The sequence below is a fragment of the Solanum tuberosum genome, unplaced genomic scaffold (genome assembly GCF_000226075.1).
Source record: "Solanum tuberosum cultivar DM 1-3 516 R44 unplaced genomic scaffold, SolTub_3.0 scf00211, whole genome shotgun sequence".
Lineage (NCBI taxonomy): Eukaryota > Viridiplantae > Streptophyta > Magnoliopsida > Solanales > Solanaceae > Solanum > Solanum tuberosum.
Window position 1 is genome coordinate 757,605 of NW_006239137.1, and position 9,790 is coordinate 767,394.

Genomic DNA, 9,790 nt, shown 5'->3' on the forward strand with positions numbered 1-9,790 from the left:
GAGCTCCACACATGATTTGAGGGGTTTAAAAGTCTCACTTTAATTGAGTTTAAGAGTTCAGATGACAAAAAGTTAAGTAGAATGATTCGAAATACAAATGCATACAAGTATAAAGGTCCATCAAATCATTTCGTCTTTATATTATAACAAAAAATATAATTTAAAAAATCTAATTTACACGTCCAACCATGAATTCAGATTCATATAATCTAATCTCATATAGTATACATGTTCAAACGGCCATAAGCCATTCACTTGACATGTTCGGTTACCGATCTTATAATTTCCACATCCATTTGACCATTTCCCCTTTCCGTATCCCTATTTATTAAAAAATTTAAAATCTCTTATTTGCTTTTCTTCTTTTTATTTTACTCTTACCTTAACTTCTTCACCCCCTTCTGCCATCTTCTCTCTCACAGCTTCTTTGCCGATCCTCCACAGACAAATTCACACAAAATCTCTGTTTTTCCCTAAAAGGGTTGCTTCTGTATGCAATTTTATCAATACCCAGAAGAAATTCTTGTTCTACACATCCAAGATTTGCTCTGTAGGGTTATCGCAGTGGCGTTCTTAGGATTTTTTCGGTTTTCATCAACCCCATATCAGCAAAAGTTATAATAGGTTGGTTCTCTTCATACCCATCTCGATTTTTGTTCTAATTTGCGATGTATGTTTGGAATTATTCAATTTTAGATTGTGGGGTTGTTCAAGAATTGATTTTTATGATAGTTTTGTGTAAAAAAGATTGCATTTTTTTCAGGGTTGGTGATTTTTTTGTTGAAAGTTATGGTGTCTTCGATGTTTTGCTATGCACCCAGTTGAAACAGACACGGATTATCCTCCGTTTTACTCAAGAAAGAGATTAAAGTCTTTAGATTTGATGGGAATGGATGCAACTTCAATGGATACTGTTGGGGATGAAAAACACGATGATGTAGTGTCTACAATGGAGTTAACTGTTGGGTATTGCCTATTTTCAATGAAGATTGTATTTTTTAGTTTTGTGTTCACAGACCAAATTATTTATAGAGTGAAGGGTGAAAACCACAGCTAAAATATCCATTTTTTCTAAGTTTCATACATGAACTATTAGGTGGGTGAGTTTACTATTTTGATGGAGGACAAATAGACTTCTTACATTTTCTGCAATTTCGATTCCCTTCTTATGACTTTCTTTGCTTAATATTGTGTGTGAAATAGGTCAACGAAGAATCAAGTTGGTTCTTTGAAGATCATGAAGGGATGAAACATGGGCCGCACTCTCTTATGGAGCTTTATTCATGGTGTCATTATGGATACATTGTGGATTCAGTGATGATGAGTTTGTGTATCCGTAGCATTTTTCTAGGTCCTATATTTAGCTCTGTAGTACATGGTGCAGCTGTTTCTCCTACAATCCCAGCCTTTCTGTTGGAAGATGTTTGTTTTATTATGTTGGATGTACAATTGAATTTTCTGAGCATAGGCTACATGTAAACTGAACATATGTAAAACAGTTTACCCGGTTTTGATGGGTGGAATCCCTCGATTGAGCTGCTACACTGCTACTGATCACTTAACTTTTTTAAATTAGATATGGCTGGGTTTTAGTCGAAGTATAAAAACTGAGAGAACTCTTTTGACTGAATATAAGTATTTTTATGAGTGCATATAATTTTTTTTACTATAGAAGCAAACTTGGGGAGGTGGGGAGTGGCCGTATATATTATTTTTATGAACAACCTAGGAAATGGAGCCTTTTTGTTTGTGATAATGTTGTACATACAGTGGGAACTTAATAGGATTCATTTCTGTAAAGGTGAATTCTCAGAATTTGTGCTGTGCAAAGTTCTATTACCATAATTTCTTGCATATTCCAAAAGAATCCTGTTCTTGTTTCTGTATGGGCTCGTCGGATCTCTATTGTTCTTGTTGTCTTTTTTTTCCTCCCGGCTTGTGTCAATTTGGCCTTAACCCATAGTCTCTTCCCATTTTATCTGTAGGATTATATTCTCACTCATCTTCCGATATCCTCCAAACTTGCCATTTTTTGAATTTGGCATAATTTTCCTACATTCTTTGTGCTTGTCGCTTGGTTAATGGTCTTGTCAAAACTTGGAAAGGTCTCTCTACAAACTGTTAGTCTATTGTACTTTTATATAAATTGTTCCACGCTACACTCTCCGAACTGAACCCAAAATTAACTAAGCAATTCTGTGAAGTAGTTTCCTCTTTTCTTCACCAATCTTCACATCAGTTTAACTTTATTCCCCTTTTTTAATTATCCCACGAGTTTCAACATGCTTCCCTTTGTTTAAGCCTCATATAGTTTAACTATTAATTTAGGTTCTAGACAGTTGGAAATACAGTTCATGGTTCCAATTATTAATGAGTTTAAAATTGGAGAGTTCAGTCATTTGCAACCATAGTGATAATCACCTGAGAATTCTATTCTTTTAAGTAGTTGCTTTTAATTTTTACTTAGGTTTCTGAACTAATTGCCTCAGTGTTAATTAGGGTTTCTACTTGATTTTTTGGGTACATTTACTTCTCTATGAATACCTATTTGCCTCATTTAGTAGGTTATTTAAGTTTTACTTTTCTTCCAAGTTTTTGTTCCCATAGGAGAGACATGGTAACTAATCACCAATTAAGTTTTCTTTTAACTGGTTTTGTGTTGATTTGAGGATTTTGACCTTTTTTTCCCTTGTTGCTTGCATTTATTGGAGATTGTCCAACTCTTTCATGCTATGTGATACTACACCTAAGTGGTATGTGCTTATTGCTTGCTCATTGATGTTGACTTTTGCAGATACATCATGCTGCTGATAAGTATAGACCCTTTAGTTTGAAATCTTTGATTAGTAGTTGGACTACGGCTACCCCTGGAGCTCTCTTTTTGTCTAATCCCGATGGGCATGAGACTGCATCCTTACAAGATTTCGTGTTAGAATAGGAATAGGTTTATACAATCCTATTAGAATAGGAATATGTTTATACAATCCTATTAGAATATGAATAGGTTTATACAATCCTATTAGAATAGGAATATGTTTATACAATCCTATTAGAATATGAATAGGTTTATACAATCCTATTAGAATAGGAATAGTAATAGAAATAGGAATACTAAATAGTATCTTACTTGGTAAAAGATTGTATTCTAGGGTCTATAAATAGGATCTCAATGTAATAATGTAAACAACACAATAATTCAATAATATTCTTTTCCTATATTTCTCACATGGTATCAGAGCCTCTACGATCTTGGTAGAAAATCTAAGAGCTTTCGCTGCCGGCGGGAGGCTATTACTCATATATGCTGCCCATCTGGCCAACAATTATGTTAGCAAAAGTTGGGTCAGTGACTACTTTCTTATATCTAATTTGTGTAGCACCGTGCCATCATTCCGGGGACTACTTTTTCATATTTAATTTTTGTAGCACCGTGCCATCATTCCGGTGACTACTTTTACATATTTAATTTGTGTAGCACTGTGCCATCATTCCAGTGACTACTTTTTCATATATAATTTGTGTATCACCGTGACATCCTTTCGGTGACTACCTTTTTTTTGCATATCTGATTTGCGTAGCACCGTGCATCTCTCCGGACTACTTTTCATATTTAATTTGTGTAGTACCGTGGATTTTTCCAAACTATTTGATCCTGAGAGGGGTGCAGAAGCTCCTAATTTTCTTAACCGGAAATCTCTTTATCCCTTTGAAGTCTTCAGGAGGCTCAAAATCTATTGGAAGCTTTGAGAACTATTGTGATTCTTATACAGTTGTTTGCAGGAAGTTATTTGACTCTTGCATGCAAAGTATCTGGAATGCTGTCTTCTATGACCATGTTTCAGAGTATTCATCTGCGTGGAGGAAGAGAAAACAATGGTCACCTCCTTGTCTGATGATTGAATCGAACATTCAAGCAATCTCATATGCTAATTGCACCACAAAGCTTTCTACTGAAGTTTTAAGCTTTTTATGCTGATTTTTGGGGTCACTTTGCAGTGCTTGCATATCCTGTCTTACTGACAAACCTATAACTTTGTAGTTGCAAGTGGAGGAAGAATCCTTTCCCCCAGGGTTTGAGAAAAAGAATGTGACAGTGGATTTGCCTTCAGTTTCATCATCAAAAGATTGCACCGTGGAGCGTTCTACTGAAGTTGTAAGGTTTTCTATGCTGATGTTTTTCCTGTCAATTTGCAGTGGTTGTCTTTGCTGCCTTACAGATTGACTTATGACTTTGCAGTTGCAAGTGGAGGAAGAATCTTTTGGCTGTGATCCTGATTACCCCCCAGGGTTTGAGGAGAAGAACATGACAGCAGATAATCCTTCAGTTCCGTCATCAAAAGATTGCACCGCAGAGCTCTCTACTGAAGTTGTAAGCTTTTTTATGCTGTTGTTTTTCCTGTCAATTTGCAGTGGTTGTGTGTGCTTCCTTACAGACTGACGTATGACTTTGCAGTTGCAAGTGGAGCAAGAATCTTTTGGCTGTGATCTTGATTTCCCCCCAGGGTTTGAGGAGAAGAACTTGACAGCGGATTTGCCTTCAGTTTTGTCATCAAAAGATTGCACCGTGGAGCTCTCTACTGAAGTTGTAGGTTTTTTTATGCTGTTGTTTTCCCTGTCAATTTGCAGTGGTTGTGTGTGCTTCCTTACAGACAGACTTATGATTTTGCAGTTGCAAGTGGAGCAAGAATCTTTCGGCTGTGATCTTGATTTCCCTCCAGGGTTTGAGGAGAAGAATATGACAGTGGATTTGCCTTCAGTTTCATCACCTTTTAATGATGAAAAGGTGTTGTCGAGATCCAGTCATGCAACGGACCCTGAAGCTAATGATCGTATGCAACCTATCCTTGAGAGTGTATTGGATGAACTCCACTTGTCTACAAAGATGTCCTTAGAAGAGTATTTCACTAGCCTTTTGCATGAAGAGGTGATGGGAAAAGTTGATTCGCTTAAAGATGGCATGATAATCAAGGTGAATACTTGAACTTGTTGTGATCTGTGTAAACTTTATCCCTCTCCCCTAGACGTGCATAGGTGGTGGAGATATTTTGTTGAAGTAATCCCTTACCTGATAAAGTTTCCCCTGTTTAATTCGAGATGTCAATGCTTACCGTAATATAATGAACTTCAGCATCTCAAGGAACAGTTCTATTCTGCAGGTTGCTGAGGACCCAAATATTTTTAATGGCGTTGCAAGTCAAAATGATTTTTCTGAGGCCATTTTGGTGTCAGAAAACTTGGCTCATGTTGATATTCAGAATACTTCCTCGCGCAAAAAGTCATTGCACCAGAACTCTATTGATCCATATGTGATTTCTGTGTCAGATTGGTTTTCAAGTGCATTTCAGAAGTCTGCCGATTTAGACAATGCCTCCAGTAATGGAACGACTGATGAGCTGCAACCACCCGATTGCGAAGCTGTTCCTGTACAAACTTCTAAAGTTAGACTTGCTAGGTCTGATGATTCTATTTTGAGAATAATATGGTATGTGACCCTGTCAAATTGCCGGGAGAGGGTACATGAGAAAGCACTGAGAGAGTTGAATACCAAATTGTTGTATCTTGCTTCATCTATTCTTCGGGTTCAGTTAATTTCGGGTAAGTTATTCGTAAATCTTTCAATTCTTTTCTTGAATTTGTTTGATCTTCGTATGTCTTTAGTTTGTTAACTAACTAAAAAAATAATAATTTTAAAATACATAAATGAAAATAAATAAGTCAAATAGATGTTTAATTCATGTAGAACTTTAAGTTCATTGTGGAGTGTTTGTATCTGTTATTTATAATTGTTTAGGCTTCATTGTTAGTTTTATTAGATTTAAAATAGTTGTAACTGTTGTATTGATATTTAGGATGAGCAATTGTGTTTCACGATATCTAAGTTATAGAATTGATCGGTCTTAAATGTGTTTATTTGCAAATTCGTTGATTTGTTGGTAGGTTTATAGTTGGAAATGGTTCATTTTGATCTACTGTTCAGTTGTTCTTTTTTCTTCTTCTGTTCAATTTGGCTGTTTTTAGCTATCTTTTGTTTGATTATTCATGTTTCTGCTATCTAACATTGTGTTTGGACATCCCATCTAATTTTTAACTTATATACACTTGTGAATAAGCTGCAAGTTGTAACTTACATATTCACACAATACCCAACCAGTTAATAACTTCGGGAGACTCATTTCATAAGCACCAACATAAACTGAAAGAGGTTAAAAAATCATGTGTGTGGACATTTTTCTTCAACAAATAAGCCATCAGCAGAAGTACTATATATATGCAGTCACGTGAACAATGCAAATGAAAAGACCATAATGAACATAAATCTTACTACAATACAGCACAAAATTAATAAATTAATTAACAACCTTTTAATGAAGATCATGTTATGAATCAAAAGGTTTTTCTCCAATTGATAAGCTCAACTACAAAGGAAATTGACTACGCAATACTATACAAAATATATAAAAGTACTCTGAAGTAGAGAAATAGGAAGAAGAGAAGAAAAGTAAAGGAGAAGTAAGCTTAAACAAAAATTCCACATTTCAACAACATATTTCCACCTTTCTTATAATCCTGGTCTTTTTACATAAACATCACCCTTTATTCTGTTGGATTCCAGTCTGTCCGAAGCACATTCGATAATTTACAAACCATTTGGGAATCCTTCTTATGTGCTTTGCCTAAACCCCATGTTGTAATCAACATACCCTTTGGAAATTCTTGTTACGTGTGCAACTAGATGTTGTGAATGCAGTTTATGATCAAATAAGAACCCACTTAGATAGATATTGTGTCTATTTGTTAATGCATTTCTGTTTCTATTAAGAAGACATATGATTGATGTTATCTATAATTATATTTGAAGTGAACTTAAAACCTAACACTGGAAAGTAGTCGATTCATATTGGTTAAGAAGACAAAACACATACCTTGGTTAACTTAAGATGATGAGTGTTATCATGTCAACAGTAAATATTTGAGCATCTTTGTCTGTTTGTTGAGTATGAGGGCGAGTGATAAGCATGCAGCTAATCAACATCATTTTCTTCTTGTAACTGGATAGAGAGCTCTACACTATCCCTCTAATTACAGATTTTGTTGAAGAATTTGCATTGTTTTAACATATTTTCAGGCGAACAAAGAATGTTCTATCAAGATTAAAGTTCTATATTTACTTAAAACTTTCTTTATGCATGTAGCTTATTAGTACATTATTACAGATGATACTGAACTATGTCTACTATAGTTAAATTACACAAGAGCATAACTGGAGGGATTTATGTTCATTGTCACCAATTACTCGATGTTCAAAAAAATGTGAGTATATGTTTGGCTTCTTTAGAGGTCATTAAGCCTTTCTTTTCATCTTAAGGCATATGGATTTTACTCTTGATTGTGATGTTAAATTGTGTAGTTACTCCCCTGAAGATGGATGGCAACTAAAGATGAAAAGTAATTTAAAAGATTGGGAGTTAGCTGCTCTAACTGATCGTCTTTTGCTCATGTAGGGATATGGAGGTAATCGAGATGAAAGAGATAAGAGTATGGTGAATTTCTAGCAGCAAAGGTGAATTTTCTATGAGTTCTTGTGACAAGAATTCACAAGGGACGTGAAAATATCGGAGAATGGCTAGAAAAATATATCTAGAAAAGCATGAGAAGGATGACCAAGGGTAAGAACATTTAACCTATAATTTAACTGCTACATTGCTATCTTACTATACGTCTTCCCGAGCCTTCCTCTCCATCTCCATCTCTTTTTCTCTCTCCTTCTCTCTTTAGAAATAAACACTGAACTTTTACCTTACAACACTTGACAAATTCTAATTCAAATTACGATTTATGGGTACCTGAATATTTATTTCCGTGTCTGCTGATTTAGAACCAGGATTTTGGGGAAATTTTCTTGGAGCTGAAGGAAAGAACCATGAAGCTAAATAACATAGTCAAAGAGGCCCTAAATCCACTGTACCTTAACAACATTCACATACAAGCCGATCAATGGCTACAGGATTTTCAACGCACTATTGATGCTTGGCAGGTTTGATAACTTTTATCTAATTATTATTGTTAGGTCTCTCTAAATTTAATCAATAGGAACAATTGTTAAGAGAAATGAGATAGATTTCAATTTTGAGTATGCCATTACCGTGCTTATATGAAGCGGACAAGAAGAAACAAATTTTCATTTCAGATTGGCTCGAATAGTGGAATGGATAAAGATGATTTTGTAGTGAAACCAACTAATTTGGGATTGCGATATACTTCATTGATTGATTTTTCATTGGATTTATGGTTTTCAAATAAGAGAAACTTCCTACATAAGTGATGAAAGAATTAAAGAACCATTTATCTATAGTAATATAAATTGAACAATTTGCTTAATTTCTGACTTCTTAATCTCGCTTGCTCCATCAGTCGTATATACAAATTAAGAACGAAAGAATCAGAGAACGTATACATCTATCAATTGCGAATAATTCTACTAGAGGTACCAATCAGCTCAATATGAAATAGAAAATGTGAAACTTCATGTAACAACGATAAGACCCTCTATTACTTGAACACTCAATATTGTTGTTCTTCTACCAGAAGGATTTTTCTATCTAAGGAAGGTTATGGTTTTGGAGATATAATTTATAGTAGTGTTAGATAATGTGTTGATTCTACTGGTAGACACAGAGCAGTAAACATAAGATTGACTTTAGAAAGATAATGCTAGGATATGATGCAACAAAACTGAAAACATTCTTCTTATACCCACCCCTCCCCTAATGCAGTTATTGTTATTCTGCTGTAGTGGTAACTTCTTACAATATTCTTATATTTAAGTCAACAACATGGGACAAACAATGTAATATTTAATTGTAGAAGATGTTACGTGAATTGCACTACAAACTAGACTTATCTTATTGATAAACGAAGACACGTGTACTGCACTCTTTTAATTTGGCAAACCACGTGTGTTTTCCCAAATACCCACACAATATTATATTATGTATTCCTGTGTCCAATTTTCCCTCCTTCAGTGGTACAGTTCTTCAATTTATTTGGGTAAGTTTTTCAAATCTTTTGTGCTTCTATTTCTTTTCATAGGTATAGTTTTGTGCTTATATTGTATTTAATGTGCACCCTCGATTCTGCTAGACTGTGTCTCCAGATAATAATTTAGTGATTGACTGTTTCTTACCAAAGCTAAAATCTTCTTTTCTTTCTTTGATTTTTCCTATTAAAGTTTCAAGTTGTATGTCCTTGGTTGTACTGTATTTTTCCACTCTTGTGATTATTCTTCTATTCTTAAGGGTAAGACATTCCATTGTTTCTTATAGGACTTTAACGGGTATGTGTTAGCTTTGTCCTCCTCTTGGAATATTTTCATGCATGTTGTGAATTTTGTCCCCCGTGCTCATGTGTGTTTCAATTTTCTCACAAACGGCTAATTTTACTTATGTCATAACAATATTTTTGAATTATGTTTTTCTCTTCTTCGATGTTATTATGTTTCTGTTATTTTTATGAGATCTTAATTAAGGGTGTGTTATGAAGGAAACTGTTTCCATGGAAAATGTTTTCCTGGAAAACAAGTTGATTTTTGACTTATTTTCTTATGTTTGGTTGGTGAGTAGAAAATATTTTTTGAAAAAGATTTTTAGTGTTTGATTTATGAATGAAAAATGTTTTTGAGAAATATCTATTTTTTTATTAGAATAGAAAATAATTTTTGAAATTGGAAATATTTCTTAAAATCAAACTTTAATTTTTTTTGGGGGTGGGGGTGGTAGGGGGTGGATGGGGG

At 34.5% G+C, this 9,790-nt stretch overlaps 1 protein-coding gene and 1 long non-coding RNA gene across 10 annotated transcripts in view; both read left to right on the forward strand.

Moving 5' to 3' along the window:
* Window positions 1-346: 346 nt before the first annotated feature.
* Window positions 347-1,598, forward strand: LOC102602968 (uncharacterized). Its single transcript, XR_367973.2, has 3 exons — window positions 347-624; window positions 764-966; window positions 1,204-1,598. It is a non-coding gene; the product is annotated as an uncharacterized lncRNA (long non-coding RNA).
* Window positions 1,599-3,457: 1,859 nt separating this feature from the next.
* LOC102603205 (uncharacterized) overlaps window positions 3,458-9,790 on the forward strand; it is an 8,395-nt gene continuing 2,062 nt past the window's right edge. For 5 of the 9 annotated variants that reach the window (XM_015312619.1, XM_015312621.1, XM_015312624.1 and 2 more), the window contains exons 1-8: window positions 3,459-3,958; window positions 4,040-4,153; window positions 4,238-4,369; window positions 4,454-4,585; window positions 4,670-4,969; window positions 5,157-5,595; window positions 7,503-7,667; window positions 7,877-8,035. In XM_015312619.1, coding sequence (XP_015168105.1) covers window positions 3,800-3,958; window positions 4,040-4,153; window positions 4,238-4,369; window positions 4,454-4,585; window positions 4,670-4,969; window positions 5,157-5,595; window positions 7,503-7,516 — 1,290 coding nt within the window. In that variant the 5' untranslated portion in view covers window positions 3,459-3,799 and the 3' untranslated portion in view covers window positions 7,517-7,667; window positions 7,877-8,035. Of the gene's footprint in view, window positions 3,959-4,039; window positions 4,154-4,237; window positions 4,370-4,453; window positions 4,586-4,669; window positions 4,970-5,156; window positions 5,596-7,502; window positions 7,668-7,876; window positions 8,036-9,790 lie in introns of those variants that run through there. The other 4 variants (XM_015312625.1, XM_015312627.1, XM_015312626.1 and 1 more) reach the window with 4 other exon arrangements.